General features: G+C 41.7%; 1 protein-coding gene across 1 annotated transcript in view; it reads right to left on the reverse strand.

Moving 5' to 3' along the window:
- Positions 1-20,518, reverse strand: part of Jazf1 (JAZF zinc finger 1) — a 327,008-nt gene that overhangs the window by 45,275 nt on the left and 261,215 nt on the right. Inside the window, exon 3 of the mRNA XM_026407474.2 lies at positions 4,142-4,338. Coding sequence (XP_026263259.1) covers positions 4,142-4,338 — 197 coding nt within the window. The remainder of the gene's footprint in view (positions 1-4,141; positions 4,339-20,518) is intronic.

Here is a 20,518-nt window from a genome sequence, read left to right on the forward strand (position 1 = left end):
TTCTGCATCCCTGATACCTGGTGCAATGCCTCGTAACGAAATTGATGCTCAATAAATTATGTACAGTGAACAGGTCCTGATGCTCGGAAACACCCCAAACTGGGAGAGTTGTTTAATTGAGTCTTAACTACTTTGTCTTTAAAGTGGGGTATGAGGCTTGTCCTGTGTCCCACTGAGTGTTTATAATGATCAGAAGACGCATTATAATGTGTTATGAAGAAACAGTCTAGTATTATTTATTATTACCACAAATCACCATTGATTTAATTGTTTTCTTCATGTCAAGAAAACTTTTGAGGGAAGGTATCTTATAACTGGTAGTGGTATACAGTAGTTCTATAAAATACGTGAGACGCTTTCCTGGTTGGAGTAGTGAGAAGAGCCTAAATACAGAAGACGCTGGGCAAGCAGAATAAACTGAAAGACTAGACTAGGATAAAGGTCTTGTTAGCCAATCTAGAAAGTAGATGAAAGGACAACACAGAGAACAAGGTGGTGCATAAAGACACAAGCAGACACACCAAAGGTCAGGAAGGGGTCTGTAGTGACCCCGAATCCAAGGCGAGAAGGATATCAGACCGTCTAGGCATTCTCCCTCCAGCTACAAGACACAGCATTTATACGAAAAGGGAAATGCAAATCAAGACTGTACTCTTTAATTTTTTAGTTTTTGTAGTTGCAGATGGACAGAATGCCTTTATTTTATTTGTTATGCAGTGCTAAGGATCGAACTCCGTGCCTCACGTGTGCTAGGCAAGCTCTTTGCCACTGAGCCACGCCCCAGTCCCAAGACTGTACCCTTAACAGGAAGATTTTAGGAAATGTTTCCTAGGCGCCATCCTGACATTCAACTCTTTAGGGCAGAACCTGTTAGAAATACCGAACTACAGCCTCAGGAGTCTGTAGGTAGATCACAAGAGAAACCACAAAACGTGTTGATCCCAAGAATACCTAAGAAATATTTAAAAAAAAATCTAGAATGAAGCTAAGCCCTACTCTTTGCTACTCAAGAAAGCATGCCTTCCTATCTTACAAATGGAGTTTCCTACAAGGTAACTGTCTTCTGACCCAGGGTTGCACCTTGAATATGGAACTTGGAAGAGTGAATTTAGGAGGCAGAAATGTGAAATATTATTTATAACCTGGCAAAGAAAGTGACTGGAACCACATGAGTCAAGCCAAATAAGCTGATCTCTGTAACTACAGGTAAAATAACATTCTGAACATTGAAAAATGTACACAATCAAAACTGTACATGGTAGGGGTTTAAGAAACCATTTCCTCTGCTAATTTTTGATGTTTACATGGAATGTTCCTCAAGCAGCAAATAACTTACCAATGATCTTGACAGACCAAAAATGATACATCTGTACCACAACATAAATTAATCCTCTCAGTGGGAAATTGCTAAAATGGTAAGGTGTCATAAAGATTTCTTTGCGTCTGAAGGAAAGGAAATGATTCCATTTCTTCCAAACATTCTTACATGAAAAATAATAAACCCTCACTTTGAAGTGTCTTTCTTTTCATGGGGTTCTGAGGTGCCCGTAACTAATTGGGGCAGTCCTGTGTATCTGGCGTTGGACATGAGTCAGTCCATATTACCTCAGGTAGGAAATACATCCAGTTTGAGACTCCCCCGCACCCCGTTCATATCCCTATGAACCAACACTACAGAAATACACAGAAAAGAGGATCGCAGTAACACATTGCGCTCTCAAAACCTTCTTCTCTTTCACTCCTTAGATTTTCACAAGAATTGTTACCCAAAGATCCCGGAAAGTCATTCTTCACAAAATAAAATGTATGGAATGCTGGATTTATACACAAGCAATTTACATTTTGCACTTACACAAAACTCTATATAATGGGTATAATTGGTGTGTGACACAACTGTCCATGGCTGGAACAAATACCCAAGATGATGAATTTATGAAGGGAAAAGGTTTATTTTGGTTTGTGGTTTCAGTCCATGATCAGGTGGCCCAACTGCTTTCAGGACCCCGGTGTCGGGGCAGCCCAACACGGTGGGGACTGTGGCATAGCAAGACCATTCACCTCAGGACCACGATGCCACAGAGAAAGAGGAAGAGATGGAGATCCCCGGATCCTTCTGTGTGGGCACACCCCCATGACCTCAAGTGTCCCACTAGACCCCACCTCTTCAAGTTTCCACCACCTCCTGAGAGTGCCAAGCTGGCAACTGAGCCTCGAACACCTGAGCCTCTGGGGGCCACTAATGCCATTTGTAAAGGAAAGCGCTGGTTTGTGAGAGGGGACTCGGATCATTCTGCTTCCCACACCTATACTATCTTCAAAATGCTCAGTCTTCCTTGGATCTAGGGTGCCTCAACCTTGAGTCCCTGAGTGCCCAGTAGAAAAAAGAGGTCCCCCAATAAGAGCAGCTAAATTTGGGGAACTTAGTAAATTCCCCCTCTTTGGATCTGAAATGTCCCCCGAAGGCTTTGTGCTGAAGACTTGTCACCAGTCTGTGGCGCTATTGGGAGGTGGTGGGGTCTTTAGAAGGTGGGGTCTACTGGAAGGAAGTGAGGTCACTGGGATATGCCTTTGAAGGGGATATTGGAACTCTGAACCCTCCTCCCTCGCTCTTCCCAACCTCCATGAGGTAGCAGCTCTGCTTGCCCATGTGCTCCCCACCAGGTTCTCCCTTACCTCAGGCCCAAGTGATGGGGCTTAGCAACCACAGACTGAAACCTCGGAACCGAGAGTCAAAATTAAATTTTCCTTTTTTAGTCAATTTCCCTCAGGTATTTTATCATAGCCTCAGAAAGCTGACAAACTCACACCCCTTAAGAGAATAACAGTGTGTATTAAAGCCCAGCATTAAAGAAACTTGCTTAACTTTGCTTAATATCTTCCCAAACTTATGAGGAAATCCTAATATTTTGTGCAATTAACATTTTAAAACACATTTTGAGAAATATGAATGTGGTCACCTCCTTGATGGGAGATGGATAAAAAGAAATATATAAACTGTAAGAGAAAACCATTGATGAGATGATGCTAAGGAGATGATGGTGTGATTGTTAGTGGCTTATTTTAGAGTCAACTGGAATCTCTAATAAGACCCATGATGCGCTAGGCCCTGCTACCTCCTCTACCACCTCCTATATCCTGGCCTCTGGGCCTGCTCTTGGCCCTGCCAGGCTTCTCCCCACCACACAGCCTTTGCATAAGGCAACCCTCTTGGTTAGCATGCTTCTTCTTTCCCTCCTTCTGTATTTGAGTCCCATTTACCTTTCCAGGTAAGCTTCTCTCTGGAGGCACTCATGATGACAATGTTATATATTTGTTTTTATTCAACTAATAGCTTTTGTTTTTATTCAATTATATTCCTACTTGGTGAAGGGAAATCATTGTCTGCCTCTCAGGACAAAGAAGAGGGACCTTCCCAGCCTCTTCCACCATCTTTATGCACTTCTGCTGGGAAGAACCAGCAACTTCACAGCTAGGAACAGGGAAGAACAACTCAGTGAGCTCAGCTCAGGGGAAGTTTGGGAAATAAGTGGAATTCAGGGTAGACGTGCCAAGAAGCCACTTGTCACAGGTCTAAGCTCCATCCTGTAGTTCAGTCTTATGCACTGAGATGATATTTTCATCTTTGATGCCAACTCTCACTTTAATTTTTAATCACTTCCACCTTTGGGAGGATGCCAATATCCTCCATGAGGTATAAGACAGAGAGGAGCCCCTCTGCTCCTACTGTGGCTCCGTGTCTGGACATTCTAAATGTAGTTTAATTCCTAATCACTTTCTAATAAAAAAAAAAAAAACACCTGCAAAAACAGGGAGATGGTATAAGGAACCTCCACGTACCCATCACTGGGCTTCAACAGTAACCAACAAGTGGCTATCTGGGTTCATGTAGTACTTGACCGACTAAAGCCAACCCAAGACATCGACCACTTCACCCACGCATAATGGTCAGGCCTTAAAAAGATCTATGAAGTCATGATCACATGCATATTAATCATCTATAAACATTTCTTCGATAATAGATCAAATGAATCCATACATTCTGTAGAGGCCAGAAAAGAATCAAAGTAGTCATCAGATCTGAGACATCCCATGTTCCCAGCCCGCAGGGCACCTCTCCCTGAGGCAGGGCTGAGCCACTCACCTGTCGGAGTGCTGCTGCGGAATGAAGAGGAGGGGGTGATGGGTGGGGTCACGGGGGGAGTAAGGCTTCCGCTGCTGTGGCGTGGCGGGGTGGACACATTCCCTCGGGACACGGAGCTGGACAGGGTCAGTGAGAGCTTCGGCTGGATCTTCTTCTTCAGAGACTCCTGCTCTCGGCGGGCAGCATCCGTCATGAATCTGAAACCACAACAGAGGGTAACTAAGGCAGGCCATCTAGGGAGCAGGAGGAGGCACGATGGTCAACTGAGTTTGACAAATTCTTGGCCCAGGGACAGGAGCTGGGCCACAGGTCAGTCCCCATCTCAAAGTCTAGCAGCTTCCTTGATCCTCTGCAATGGAATCTTCCAGTCTAATTCATGCTCCTCAGAGACGGGGGTCAGGCAAATCTTCCTTGCCAGGAAACTTCCACACATAGGTCAGACCTGTACCCACCACAATGCCTTTCATTCCAAGATGTCCTCTTGCTCGGAAGGTCCTCCCTTTCTCCACCCACAGGGACCCATCCTCGAGCCCCCCACCACCCCTGATGGAGCCCTTCCTTTCTCTGCAGGCTGGCGGGGCTGACCCTCCTACCTCTTAACATATCTGGCCTCATGAAAACTCTGATTCTTTTTTGTATTACTCCAGATTCTCGTATGGCTACTTGAATTTAATTTTTTTTTTTCTTGGCTACTTGCAGTCTTGCCTCCCTGGCTACGATGGCCAGACTCTATCCCGACAGTTGACCCATCCTACTGGGTAAACACCTGCAGAATGACCACATCAATCTTCCCAAGCGGATTCAAAAGGAGGGGACATGAGCAGTGCGAGAGGACCACCACCAGAGATCTGCTTATCTTCTGATTTTTCTTACCCGAAAGGGAAAGGCCAAACAAATATTTGAAAAAAATGTTCAACATCTTGAACAATTAGGGAAATTCAAATCAAAACTACATTGAGATTTCATCATGTTTCAGTTAGAATGGCAGCCATCATGAGTGCCAAACAATTAAATGCTGGAGAGGACGTGGAGGAAAAGAAATATGTTTACACTGTTGGTGGAATTGTAAATTAGAAGCACTACTATGGAAATCAGTATGAAGGATCCTCAAGGATGAGGAATGGAACCACCATATAACCCAGTCCTACCACTCCTCAGTATTTATCCAGAATTAGAATCAGCACATGCATACCCGTGTTTACAGCAGCACAATTTACAATATTCAAACTATGGAAGCGGCCTAGGTGTCAACCAGGGGGTAAATGGATAAAGAAAATGTGGTCTAGATACATCACAGAGTTTTATTCAGCCATAAAGAAGAATGAAATCATGTCATTTTCAGGAAAATGGATGGAACTTGAGAACATTACGTTAAGTGAAATAAGCCAAACTCACAAAATCAAGGATCATACATTTTCTCATATGTGGAAACTAGAGGGCAAAAAGGAAAATAAAGGTGGGGTGGGGGTGGGGGAGCTGTCTCATGAAAATCGAAGGGAGATTAGTTGAGAAAAGGGACCAGAGGGTGGGAGGAGGGAAGGGAAATGGAAAATCCTGGGAAGTGATCATGGCTATATTATATTGTTATATCGTGTGCATGCACACATATGTAACAACAAATACCACCACTATATACAGTTGTTATACACCAATCAAAAATATGGGGAAATAAGGAAAAGGAAAGACCACATTTCCTCCTAGTTTCACTTTGGAAATTTCTGAGGTATTCTTCCAAAACTTGTCTCATTAATAATATTCAAACTTTGTGCTTTTCTCCCTGTATAATCCAATGTTTCATAAGCTCATGTAACATGAGAGGAAAAACAATCTATGCAATGGTATCTCTTACCTAAAGAACATACGTCTGTCCGTGTTATTGGCAGGCAGACTTTGCCAGCTGCCTTTTTGAACATTCTGACGGAAAGCACAGTGAACAGGGTATCTGAAAGCATTTAGGATTACCTTTAGCAAACACCTGTGCCCACCTAGGCTGAGAGGCCGAACCCTACCCTCTTTAGTCTTCCCCGTGTTCCTCCAGCTTCAGTTGTGTCTTGCTAGTTCAGTACAACTCATCGTGAACTCATTCCATTGCACTTAATCATGGTGTTTTACACAATCCACTTTACATTCTGCTTACAAAATTCTTTAGTATTTTTTTCTTCACTACACTATGAAGTTTTGGAAGTCAATAGATAGCTTTTAGGCCTGGTGAAAGCTTAGAGTCAATTAACACCCAATGAAACAACAGTAATATTGTTACAGTGTCTTAAAATTCCTACTTTTATACTTGGAGCACGGATGGCACACTTCTTGAATGGCTCCTGCAACACAATCCAGATATATAAACTGGATTTTATATGTTGAACTGAACTGTAATAAAGCTACATGCATTGCCTTGAGCTCTTGGATTTTTGTGCTACAAGATGTTGATGATTTAAAAAGAAGAAAGGACTGTCGATGCAAAGGAATTCGAATTGTTTGCACCTGGTAACCAGGTAGGTACTCATTTATTTTCCGAGGCAAAATTGGTTCTTTAACTTTTAAATCGTTTTTTACCCTTCTCATAAACCTCTACTCAAAATATAGACTCAGAGAAAAACAAGTAACTAGTGCTTTCTTTTATTATTTTCAGCAGAACTGCTACTAGTATGGTGCAGTGCTTCTCAAATGGAGTTACAGAGTGTGCCTGGGAGTGGGCAAGACCACAGGATAAACATGCTGCTTCTACCAGGAAGACCCAGTGTCCTCAATGGTAGGTAATTCAAACCACTTTATCAAATAGCAAAATAAACAGGCTACAGGGGTTGGAAAAAAATTCACATTTTGCACTTTAGTTAAAAGCACGTTAATTGGAGTCAGACCAGGATTTAAACCCTGGCTGCGTTATTTACTATGTGATTTGAGGTAAGTTGATAAACCTTTCTAAACCTCAGCTTCATTCTCTGTCTAATGAGAATACAAAGATATTGGACTAGAATTGTTTCAGATTTTGGAATCTGCATAGACTCCAAACGCAGAGACTTTGCCAGTTAGGCATAGGTAATCCCCAAATCTGAAGATTAGGTTGTTGATTTTGGAACATTTTGGATCAGGGATGCTCAAGCTGCAATAGTTGTAGGTAAGGAATCTTTTCTGCAGGAGAATTTGATCTTTTGGTTAACACTGGCAACACACTACGATGGTATGTCAACGATGCTACTAGGTGACACTAACTTATGTGATAAAGATGACTCCTGCATGACTGGGTACAACTAGACATGATCTGTACATACCTGATAGCAGTTTCAGGAAACCCAAATCAGGATACCTGTCTATCTTAGAACTGGGCACCTCACTTTTTGCTGAGGCTTGTGATCCTTCTACCTTAGCCTCTTGCTTATGGAATTTTATAAGAGCTTTGCCTCTTGTCGGGTGGGCCTTTTATGCCAGGACAGCCCCCACCCCTGTCTCTCTGCATTGGAACAGATGGATGCTGCCCTATTGTGGCTCTGCCCTCTGTCCTTTTGAATGGACCCAGAACTTTCTGTGGTCCCTGGTCATCTTGTGAGCCTTAAGAAGACAACCCGTGGGTGGACAGGGCAATAACAGTGCCCACTCAGGAAGATATAGTTGTGTAGATTAAACACAGCAACTTGCTGGCCACAGTAAGTGTCTCGAAAGTTAGAAGCTGTTCCTGTTCTGCAAAGCACTGCAATGTGTTTGTGTGTTACATTTTGTCTACCTTGCTCAACTCCCAATTTCTTAAGGATGCACTGCCCGGCTATGGATGTGAATGCACCTGGGTTGTGCCTCATGTCGAGCATAAATCCTGTCTTCAGAGTGTTTGACTGGGAATAGGCCCAGAGAGCACGTATCTAATGTCAGAGACTCTTGCCAAAATAAATGAGAGAGACTCTCCACATCTTCTCTTGGGTTAAAAGTATCCGTAACTCATGCTTCTTATTTTAAAATAAACACTGTCCTAGAGCTTGGATATAACACAACCATAAACAACCATAACCCTCACATACACACCCCCCCACCACCTTCACCCCCCATGCGTGTTTGGTCAGCTACGCATGGCAGTCTGTCTGTGGCTTCTATTTTTCTAAGAGCCTTCTAGAAGCAAGAATGAGGCACCCATGTTAAAAGCATTAAACATGAAACACACTCAGAAAGCGCTATGCCAGCCCTTCTCTCCTGCAGCCCTCTTTCCCTCGCTCCCTCCTGGATTGTGGCTGCGAACTTGACCACACAACCATAAATCATGGCAACCCTGCCACCCCAAGATCCACAGCTGCACAGTTTATTCCCAGTGACAAAACAGATGGATGCCACACCAACTTCGCAGTTGCCCTGGGTAAAACAGGCTTGAGCTGCCCCTGGGCAGTCGGTCATGCTCTTCCTCTTCCCCCTGTTCCCTGTGACCTTTTAAAGACTTATTAAAACTCTAAAAATTTTAAGCAATGTCCCACCCATACAGCTATTTGTCAAAGGTGGGCAGATTCCCGATGGCAAGGAATCATCTGGGGAGTTTATAGAGAAGCTGAAACAGCAGGGTAAAGGTTGTGGTTGGAGCCAAGAACTGAAGACTGAGTAGCCCATTGCTGGCCAGGAACCCAGACCAAATCATTTTCCATCTCCAAGATGGCTGCACTCTGACATACCCTGGCAGGACCACAGCCCAGGTCTTTCCATCCCTGGGGTTGGAAATGTTCTCCTGGCATTCTCATGGCCACAGGGGAGTTCAGGTTTAGGGAGTCATGGCGTTGGTCAGACGCACCTTCCTCAGTGAGCTTTGGCTTCAAGAGTGAGGCCCCTCTCTTGAGGCCCTCTGTACTCACAGCTGGTGTGAGGTTTGGCAGCAGGAAGAAATCTTGGTTAAGTTGGATCACTCAGTCTGATCCCCTCATTTGTCACAGAAAACTGCTAACTGGGGTGGTGACCCATTCAAGGTCACTGTGCTGGAGAAAGAAAGAGTTGGTATCAGAACCCCTTCAGGCCTCCGGACTCTGAATAACACTCCCGAGAAAACCCCTGTGCTTCTTTGTGCTTTAAATTCATGCCATGGCTTTCAAAACCGAGGGGTGTGAGGAACTGAAGATTTTGGGGTCTGGGGAAGTGCAGGGAGAACCACTCTGGGGATTTACATGCTGCAAGTGGAGGGACGTATGGTAGGAAACCCAGGAAGCCCATCCTTGAGATGTATACCAAGTTTTGTTGCTCAGATCCTTGGGTTTGCAATCCCAGCGGGCTGCGTTCTGGGTAAGGTTGGTTGTGCCCACCTCCCCAGATTCTCTGACCAGGTGAATTATTAGATGGAAGCATGATGGAACCTGCTCCTACTGGTTCCTGAGAGCCAACCACTTAATTCTTATGAGTAAGCCAACTGTTAGACGGCCATTAGTAAAAGTTATATGAACTTATAATTAAAGCAAATATATCGAAACAAAGATATTTAACTCAATGCTCATCAATTCTTAGTTTTTTTTTTACTGAGATAATTTACATTAATATTGTATACTTTAGGTAGGTAGAATGACTATATAACTGTATGCCACTGCTCTGTGTTCAGTGACATCATGTTGGTAGCTTGAAACTGGCCATAGTGAGAGTGTTTATGCCATGGAAACAGGCAAACATCACCTGTTAAATATTGGCCAATACATCTTGTAGTTATTATTATTTTAATGTGTGAGGGGAAGCATTTGGATCAGGCTCCCAGCCTACTCACTAAAGGAACTAATCAGGGAAGGGATAGGAATTTAGGTAAGAAAGGCCCTTTCTTCCCACCACGCTACAGGGTGGTAGTGCATGTCTGTAGTCCTAGCAACTCAGGAAGACAACGCAGCAAGATTGCAAGTTTGAGGCCAGCCTGGGCAACTTAGCAAGACCTTGTCTCAAAGTTAAAAATAAAATGGGGGCTGGGGTTGTAACTCAGTGGTAGAGCGCTTGCCTAGCATATGTGAAACACTGGGTTTGATCCTCAGCACCACATAAGTAAATAAAAAAGTATTGTGTCCATCTACAACTAAGAAAAAAATAAAAAATAAATAACAATGGACTAGGGATATAGTTCATTGGTAGAGTGCTCCAGGGTTCAATCCAAAAATTTATAATTGGATTTATGACCTGTATTTTAAAACATTTAAAAATATTATGGAATGCATGTATGCAATTGAATATACACATTTACATGTTCAGTTTAAAGAATAAAGTGAAATCCATATATCTGCCATCTAACTTATGGAAAAAAAAAATACTGCTAGAACTTCTGAAGCTCCTTGCATGAAAATTTTTCTTCCTAGAGAAATATTACCCAGATATAATTATGGTTGATTTTTCAGGGGTTTTCCTTCTAACATTATTTTTCTACACATAGAGAAAATTGAATGTTTCTTAAAGAAAAAAAAAAAAAAAGAAAAGTCACTGGAGACTTCATTCACTGTTGACTAACAGCCTGGAAATCTGCGGTCAGGCAAAGCAATGTTTTCATTTTGAAACTGAAACTGCCATAAGATTAATTTTAACTTTCCTACAAATCAGAAATGCCTAAGTGACTTTAATTTAATATGGTCATTTGTAGTAATATTTGTTATTGCTAGGGGAAGTACATATTCCTTAAGTAAATTTTCAAGACTCCATTATAAATCTTTTAAATCCTTAGACCACAATGCTCATTCAGTCTGACATGTTAAACGTGGAAACATGAATATAACACCACAGGGGGAAATGTCAGCTGCTGGTCCAGGGAGACCAGTTTCAACCACAAACTCAGGAAATTTACAGTATTTGCTGAAACCTGGGCAGAGACTCCACTGCCACCTCCCTCAATGTCCAAAACACCTGAGTCTGTGTTCTGCTGGGAAAATGGCCTAGATCTCAGTGGCACTGGAGAACCGAGAAGCAGAAGTGACCAGGTGAAAACTTCATCTCTCTTGGAAAAATGTAAAAAGAATCCAAACTCTGAGATGTGCGGTGTGGATGATTATGATGCGACTCTGGAGAAGCAATGTGGTCCAGAGGTCTGAGCTGCGTGTTGTCAGGAGGCTTTTTCTGGGGCAAAGAAATGGGGGGCTTATGGAAGTCATGACACTGAGGAGTTTTGGTTTTGGGGGTAGATGGAATATATTGCTGCTATGGATCTTCTCAGTGCTAACTCTGAATGATTTCAGCAATAGCATAGAGCAAAGTTCTTCCAACTTTTTTAACCTCATCTCATCATCCTAAGTGTAGCATGAGGCTCAGGGGTATAGTACTTGCCTAGCATTGCCTGGGTTTGATCCCAAGCACTGCAACAAAGACAATAACAAAGCAATGGATTTCATATTGTGACTCACTATACACATAACTAAACTTGCAACCTGGAGTTTGAAATCTCTAAAGCTCTGAAAATTGAGAAATTTCAAATAAGTTTAGTATCAAAGCTCATTGGAAGACAAACCCTGACCTGAATTGCTGGAAGGTTATTTACATACTTTTATCATATTTGGGGTCAATATTCATATGCTTTACTGCATAAATATTAATGTACTTGATTTTTTGAAGCTGTCTCCTACCTGCTGGATTATGTAATGTAATACATAGTGTTTGCATTGTAATTACATTTATGAAGTTTGAAACATTATGAAATAATGAAACTTGTCCAGATTCAAGGATAAACCTGTTTTTAAATATCTGAAACAAAAATTTCATGAAACTATCTTTACTACATGGCATATACTCTGATTCTACCACCAAGCTACATCCCCCCAGTCTTCTAAAATTTTTATTTTGACACAGGGTCTTTCTAAGTAGCCCAGGCTGGCCTTGAACCAGTCCTCTAGCCTCAGCATCCTGAGTCACTGGGATTTCAAGTATGTGCCACTGTGCCCGGCTGTAACTGCTTCTTGAATCTGCCTAAGATTGTAGAAATAGTTTGATAAATGTCTGAACCCGAGTCGGGTGGCTCCTTGCTTTCAGAATCTGCAAAACTCATATAATGGCAGTCTGTATCCTGGTACCTAGCTCAGAAGCAGCCAATTATTGGTATAAAGAAGCACCCAGAAGATTTCTTAGTATTTCTTGAAGTTTCTAGTGTAGCAATTAAGAGGGTGAGCTTTGGAGCTCGATTATCTAGATTCTAATCACTGATCTATGCTCTCTAGCTGTGTGGCTCTGGGAAAGTTATCTAGCTTCTCTGTATTTCAGTTTTCTCACCTGTAAATGGTGACAATAACAGAGTCTAGCTGATAGGGTGGTATGAAGGTTAAATGAATTAATATATGAAAAACATTTGGAAAAAGGCCTGATGTGCTTGACGAGTGTCAGGTTCCTGGTTCATAATGGCAAACAACACCTACTCTGGAAATCTTAATTCACAAATCTTTCATCTCTGACATCCACACCAATTTGGCTATTTCTCAGCTGAGGTACTAAGTACTAAGATAAAGGCTGCCTTTGTAAGTTCTGCAGATTCTGAAAGCAAAGAACAACCCAATACATTCTGTAGACATTTATTAAACTCCTGCTATAATCACAGGCAGATTCAAGAAGCAGTTATAGCCAGATATGGGGGCATGCACATGTAATCCCGACTACTTGGGAGACTAAGCAGGAGGATCACAGGTTCAAGGCCAGCCCAGGTCACTTTGCAAGATCCTGTCCTAAAATAAAAAAAGGACCAGGATGTACCAGTGGTAGAGCATTTGCATAGCATGCACGAACCCTAGGTTCAATCCCCAATACCACAAAAAAAAAAAAAAAAAAAGCAGCAATTATAGTAGCTAGAATCCAAAGAGACAGCTCCTCTCATTAAACATGACGAGCTAGCTATAAATCCACACACTTCTTCACTTTTCTCCGTTTTGATTCTTGGAGAAGAACCAAACTGGAGAGGTGGAGAGGGTTCTACTATCCTAAGAGACCACAGGAAAGCCTTTCAGAAGCTGATGGAAGAAAGTCTTCCAGTCCTGGAGGAGATGTTCTCGACTGGACATGTGCAAAGTTGCACAAGACTGCACAGCCAGCCACCAGGCCCTTTGCAGAAAGCTCCCCAGTAACTATGCTTCATGATGTTCCAAAGCTTTGTTCCGCCTTTTCAATGGCCCTTTGGGTTTTGCCATTTTTCAGTGAAAACAAGTTTGTGAAACCCAGAATGCCTTTGGGAAAAGCTGCAGGGAGCTGGCAGATTGACCCTGAGATTCCAAACCCTCCCAAACTTGGGGGACTCATCTCTCTAGACCACGAGATTTCTGTCATGACAAGGATGCTGTCTAACCTTTCAGTCCAGAGTCCAACCTGAAGATGGAGTTTTCTTTTCTCTGGCTAGTACACATACAACCCAGGACAAGGATGGATAGAGCCAGGAAATCAGCAAATCAATCCATGGGACCAGAGGCCGTGGGAAATGGCAATGAGAATAATGGGTACATTTCAGCATGCGATCATGTGTGGCCCACATGTCAAGGATCTGGCTGCTGTAGCTCTTGATGTAACGATGGTTTGCAGAATGCACATCTGCTAATAAACTCAGGGGCAGGTCTTCTCATTTTAGTAGCAACTTGAATCCACAGTGCAATTGAAGCAGTATTTGGTTAAAACAGCTGGCCAGTAAAACATGACCTTAAAGGCAGTAACCGTCTCTCAGTGCCCATTTAGGAAGAGAAGGGCCTTCTCTTGTGAATTGGAAAACTATTGTCTTTTCAGTAGACAAAGAAAAAAAATATGAACCCTCAACGAAAACTCACTTCAGAAAATTTCTAGTAATGTTTCCAAATAATCCTACATTTATTTCACTTCTCATCCCAGAGCTATTTTCGACTTCGTGATCTGAGGCCCAGGGGGTAGATTTTGAAGCTTCATAAAACCTTTTGCAGTATCACCAAAACTCACAGCTCCTTTAACATTCTGCTATTAAAATTTTAATGTAAAATAATAAAACGAAAAGCAGCACCAGGAAAAAGCCAGTCCATGTGATCAGATCAGTTTGGCACTTGTGAGAGGTCTCTGTGTGATTTTTACCCGAAATTCACACCCGTTGTGGGCAGAATCTGTGAAGGCCCCAGCCAAGGAGTCAGGATAGGTTCTCAAACACCAAACCAAAGCTGAAAGACTTGCTACAGTGAGACATTGTTATTCTCTTTTTAAATAAGTTTGTATGTGATACATGGAGAAAGATTGTTCCTGGTCTTTGCCTAGTTCTATTCTAATCTATACAAAATAAATGTGAGGACCGGCCAATCTTATGAATTAGCTACACCTTATAGCTAGGCTTGCTTATAAATGTTCCCTTTAACTTTGGAGACAGAGGACAAAACAGGGTAAAGATAAAATAAGAAGTGATCTTTTCCTATCTTGACAATCATATTTTCATTTTTAAATTTGTTTTTATTGTCCTGGGGATTAAGTCCAGGGCATTAAGTCCAGGGCCTCATGCGTGCTAGGCAAGTACCCTTCCAGTAAGCTATATCCTGGGTCCTTCTTTATTTCTTATTCTTTTCTATTTTTTACAAGCAGCTACAATTAACTTATATTTCTTATGGTATATTGTAGCTTGGATATTCTAAAAATTCAAAAAAAGTATTTAGTGACATTGACTAGCCAATATTGCCAACTACCATTAACCACCACCAGATTCTCATTAGAAAGAAAAGACCATTTTAATTAAGATAGAGGAAGAGCATCATTTGGAATAAAAATAATTTTTTTTGGTCAGTGCTGGGGGTCAAACCCAGAACCTTTCACATGCTAAGCACGTGTTCTACCACTGAGCTACATTCCCAACACCTAGAATGATTCTTTCTTGAGGATCCTTTCTGGCTCATTTTTATTGAGATTATAATAACACTAGAACATTAAAAAAAAATCACTTAAATTTTTTTGAAGCAGAGAAACTAAAACATAAAATTTCATTTTGTCATTATTTTATAATTGTGTCAGGTGTACGTTATATCATTTATAACATGGCTTATAATTATTCTCGAGACACAGTATTAAAAATATCCAACTTTTCTATCATTTTGTTAAAAACTTAGTTTCAAAGAATGTTGACTGAATAGAACTCTCCTATTTATTCAGGTGGAATCACTTGAAATGTGCTGGGCAAACTAAAGATGGCCAATATCAGAATATCCAAATTCAGTGGCTTCTCCCTTCTGAGGACTGGGAGGAAGGACACCAAGTGCCAAGTGTCCTCCTGCAACTGAAATAGGAAGGAGCAGTGGTGCAGATGTCTCTGTTCCCTGGCCACATGCCCCGGGCCATTCTCAGGCTGCAGACCAGTGGAAACATCACCAAAGATCAGCAGCTGTTCTGTGGATGGTGCTTAGGAACAACTATTTTTTTCCGAAAGTAATAATCTTTAAAATGTTTAAAATTCGTTCTTTTTAGTTCTACATGCTAGTAGAATGTATTTTGACACATTATACATATATGGAGTATAACTTCCCATTCTTGTGGCTGTACATGATGTGGTGATAACACAGAAGTAATGAACACAGAAAGTTATGTACAATTCATTCTACTGTCTTCCCTATTTCCATCCCCTCTCTCTTCATTACCCTTGGTCTAATCCAATGAACTTCTATTCTCCCCTGCACCTCTTATTGTGTTAGCACACACATATCAGAGAGAACATTTAAGCCTTTGGTTTTTTGGGATTGGCTTACTTTACTTAGCATGACCATCTCTAGTTTCATCCATTTACCTCCAAATGCCATCATTTCATCTTCTTCATGGATAATATTCCATTACGTATATATGCCACATTTTCTTAATCCATTCATCTGTTGAAGGGCACCTAGTTTGGTTCCACAGCTCAGCTACTATGAACTGAGCTGCTATAAACATTGACGTGGCTGCATTACTGTAGTATGCCGATTTTAAGTCTTTTGGTATGGACCGAGGAGTGGGTTAACTGGGTCAAATGGTGGTTCCATTCCAAGTTTTCTGAGGAATCTCCCTACTTAAAGCAATAACATCTTTTCCAGAATTTTAGCACTCAAATGAAATCCATGCACCAAAGCTGAGTAACTGAAATAATAAACAGAATCCCCTCCAATGAAGACAATGATTTCTTTGTGTATTCCCAATAAATACTGGGTATTTTCTTCACAGCTATGGAACAATACAGTCCATCTGATTAATGAAAGCTCTGACTCTGGGTCCAGCATCTACTCCTTTAAGCCACTGGCCAGCATTAATTATCAGTGAAGCAATTAATTTTTATTTACTTTAGCCTGACTAAAGTAAACCACAGTCTTTTTCATCACCAATGCCAAGAATAAAAACCACTTCTAAAAAACGACACCGCAACTCTTGGGCTTGGAAGGAGAGGCTCTCTGGGAAGCCCTCTATCTGCCTTTCCATTCCTCTTCTTCCTTCACTGAATAGCGAGTTGACTATGGCTATTTCTTGCACATGGCTTTCATTGCTAATTTGACATCTGTGTAAAAGCCAATGAACAAAACAAGGAAGTTGCATTTTATGGGGTTTTTGTGGTATCAAACTACAAATAGCTTTTGAGTTTTTTTTCTTTTGCCTCCTCTGAAAATAAATTCAATGACTTGCTGAGGTTTCAGTGTAAACTGCTAATGAGATGATGCATGCCTCTTCCCACAAACTGGAAGAAGTTTAAAGACTGAAGAGAAAAAAAAAATTGGATTTAGGATCTCTTGGAGTTTTAGTTCCAGTCTACAGCTGGGAACATAGCCTGGTGGTTGGACTTAGTCTAGAGGTGGAGCTCCTGATTGGATTTACCAAGCGTTTGATCTTGGGTGTATTGTTTACCCTTTCTAGACCTAGGGCCCTCCTTATGAAACAGATAAGCCTAACAACTCATGGAAGTTACTCTCAGATCTCAAAGGTAAAGGCATGAAAAGCATGCGGCCTAATGTATTCTCAATATGTTAGGGCCACTCAGAATCTTGGCCTTTCCACGGATGTTGGTCCTATATCGCTTACCCTCACCCAGGAGTTATGAGCAACTAATTCAATATGTAACAGCCATCAGAGTGGATTACTCCTGCAGAAGAGGTCATTTTTGGCAGGAAGCTATGTAGTCCACAGAAAGGCTTAGTTAGGTACCTGAGTTTGGGATCAGAAGTCTCCATTTTCAAAGAAAAGTACTTCTGATATAAGAGCTCAGGTGAGTCTTCTGATAAGACAGGAGAGACAATGTTCAATGTTCAGCTACGAAGAAGTGACTCAGTGAATCTAGCAGCAGGGGATGGGGGCAGCAGGTTTCTTATCAATTAGTGAGAAAATGGAGGGGCAGCACAGGAGTATGGGGCTCTCAATGTAAGAGGAGGTCTCAAAGAGGTAGGTTTTGAGCCAGGCATGGTGGCACATGCCTGTAATCCCAGTGTCTCAGGAGGCTGAGGCAGGAGGATCACAGGTTTAAGGACAGCCAGGGCAACTTAGTGAGACTCTGTTTCAAAATAAAAAATTATAAAGGGCTGGGGATGTAGTTCAATGGTAGAGTGCCCTGGGTTCAACGCCCACTACTGAAAAAAAAAAAAAAAAAGAGGTTTGTTTATGCACTTACAATGACTCTAGTGCCACTAACAATGCACTCTGCCCTAGAAAACCCTCAATAAGAGATCACAGCACTCTTGCCTCTGCTATTTTAGGATTCAGTCTTAAGAATTTTCCCCTGGGGGCTGGGGATGTGGCTAGTGCGCCCTCGCCTGGCGTGCAAGCGGCCTGGGTTGGATCCTCAGCACCACATACAAACAAAGATGTTGTGTCTGCCAAAAACTAAAAAATAAATATTTTTTTAAAAAAAGAGTTTTCCCCAGAACCATACCTTGGGTAGCCACTGCAAACCTTTTACTGATATCTCAGCCCAGGCCCAACTCAACTGGTGTGTACTTTACCCATTCCCAGAGGATTAGGGAATAAAGATGGTGGATTAAAAACACAATATCAGAGAAATTCTATTATGCTTAAGACCAGAGCTGAACAATGTGAAGAAAAGATGTTAATCACCCATTCAGCTACCAGCATCTATTCATGGAATGCAATTATAAGGCCAACTGCTCAAATTTATGTTTGCATACATGTGGTCAATTAATGTACAAAGGAGTAGTCAGATTGGCATTGCTTAGGAATAAAGTGCAGTTAATGGCATTGTTTTCTTAAATGGATTAATCTATGTAGGTAGAAACATTGTGAGGACAAAGTTCTACTTGGGGGCTCTCATCTGACAATATTCTTATGGGTTTCTCACAGTTATAGACCTCAAGGTTCATGGGCCTTGGGGGCTGATTATTTTCCAAATATATATATTTTATATGCCAGGCACTACTCTATATTTTTCTTTTGTTAAAATGTTTTTAGATGAAAGATTATTACATAAAATTCATGGGAGGCCACTGATTTGAGCTAAGCTTCCACACTAGTGGAATCACTAAGTGATTCAACCCAGAAGCGAATCGCTTGTGCTAGGCACCACGTAATCTAACTGAACTTTTAAACAGGACAGTTTTCCTAAAAACAGAAGATTCACACATTAATCAGAAAGGGTCCACTTTAGCTGAGCTGGCACGATAAGGAAGTTCCCTTTACTTTAACCCTATAGGGAAAGACTCTGAAATGAATGATCTGCATTTCGTCATGGGTTTTTTCATTCTGGGTTTTTTCTCTGGCTTTTTATTTTGGTGGTACTGGGGATTGAAACCATGGCTACTCAATTACTCTATGGCTGAGCTACATCCCCAGCCCTATTTTAAAATTTTACTTTGAAACAGGTCTCCCTGAGTCACCCAGGCTGGCCTTGAAACTTGTGATCCTCCTGCCTCAGCCTCCCAAGTTGCTGGGATTTCAGGCATGCACCACCATGCACCACCATGCACCACCATGTTGCTAGATTCTAGACTTGCTAATAGAAGCCAATAAGATCTTTAAACTAAAATCTTTTAAATTTTGCCTTTGAGAAAGAATTCAGTTCTGTTTCCAGGAAGCTGGCACGTGACAAATGTGTTCAGGTATTAGTTATTTGGGTAAGTGAAAGGGTAAACTTTCTAAGTTGCAAAGCCTGAATTAAAATGTAAAAGACCAGGCATTGTAAAGTTTCTACGCTGCAAAGCCTGAATTAAAAAGTGAAGGACCAGGTATTGTTAAATTCCTCTGCTACACCCAGAACCTGAAATTCCTGAGGCAGTTAAGACAATGGCCATTTAGCCTAGGGCCCTATGCAGCTTGGTAGGCATACAGGGCCCTAACCAATCAGTTTGAATGTGTACCACGCTTAGGAGTGATCAATCACCCCCTTCCAACCTGTTCCCGCCAATGAATGTGCTAATCATGTATGAGAGTTGTTGTTCAATTTTCCCACGCCTCATGCTGATTTGTTCTGATGTATACAAAGCCCCGGCTCTCCCCCAAAAGTGTACTTAAGCACTGCTTAGCTTCTGCTCTGGGCTCTGGGATGTTCTCCCTTCTTGAGTGAGCCTGGAGCTTCAGCATGCTGAATTGGATCCTCAATAAATCTCCTTCTGCAATTGCATGAGTCAGTCTCTTGGTGGTCTCTTCCTCCGACTTTTCTTTTCACCGGACCCTTACATAAGTATACACTTGATCAATTTTTTTTTTTTTAATCAAAGAAACATGACCACCCATGTCTCCTTCCTGCTTAGGAGTTAACCTGGGAAGTCTGAGTGCTAAAAATACTTGGAAAACTGTAAACCACATGAAAATGCTGGGCATGGAGAGGATGCAGGTGTTGATGATGGTGATAACTTAAACATCTTATTAGAGACAATTTCAAAAACACACAGAGTGAGATCAGTGTGACAAACCGCCATGTTATCAACATCTTGCCAACTTCCTCCCTTCCATCTCCCTTTTGAGATGATGATTGCTGATAATTCACATGTTTTATCCCGTGTTCACTTGAAATATATAAAGGAGGAAAGGAAAAGAAAACAAAGGGAGAAGGAGGGAGAAATTTCAACACAGTCCCTGGGAAATAAGAAACAGGTTCAAAACTGAATGAAACATTTAGTAGCATAACTGCCGGATTGCCCACCCAGGGCTGCACACACAGCTACATTACAATACTTGCAAAGTTGGAGCACAATCACGCAGTCTTCACCATTCAATGATACTGGAGATTTATGAATTTGGAAGATCTGAGCTAAGGGTTCCCAACTCTTTCGGATACTTTAAGTTGGGGCAAAAAGGAATGTCACAAGACTACTATTTAATAATACTCTTAAGTGACTTTGTATTTCACAAGATTCTGTAACTTCCTCACCCCCTGCCCGCCCCATGCTTCTTCCCAGACACAGGCCCCACAAACTGGGAATCAAGGGCTAGTAGGAAGAAAAAAAAAAAAAAAAAAAACTTAGGGTGTTTAAACTTTTCAAGAATGTCACTGTACTTAACTGCTAATGAAGTGTTTCTTGGAGGGGCCTC

Source organism: Urocitellus parryii, chromosome 3 (genome assembly GCF_045843805.1).
Source record: "Urocitellus parryii isolate mUroPar1 chromosome 3, mUroPar1.hap1, whole genome shotgun sequence".
Lineage (NCBI taxonomy): Eukaryota > Metazoa > Chordata > Mammalia > Rodentia > Sciuridae > Urocitellus > Urocitellus parryii.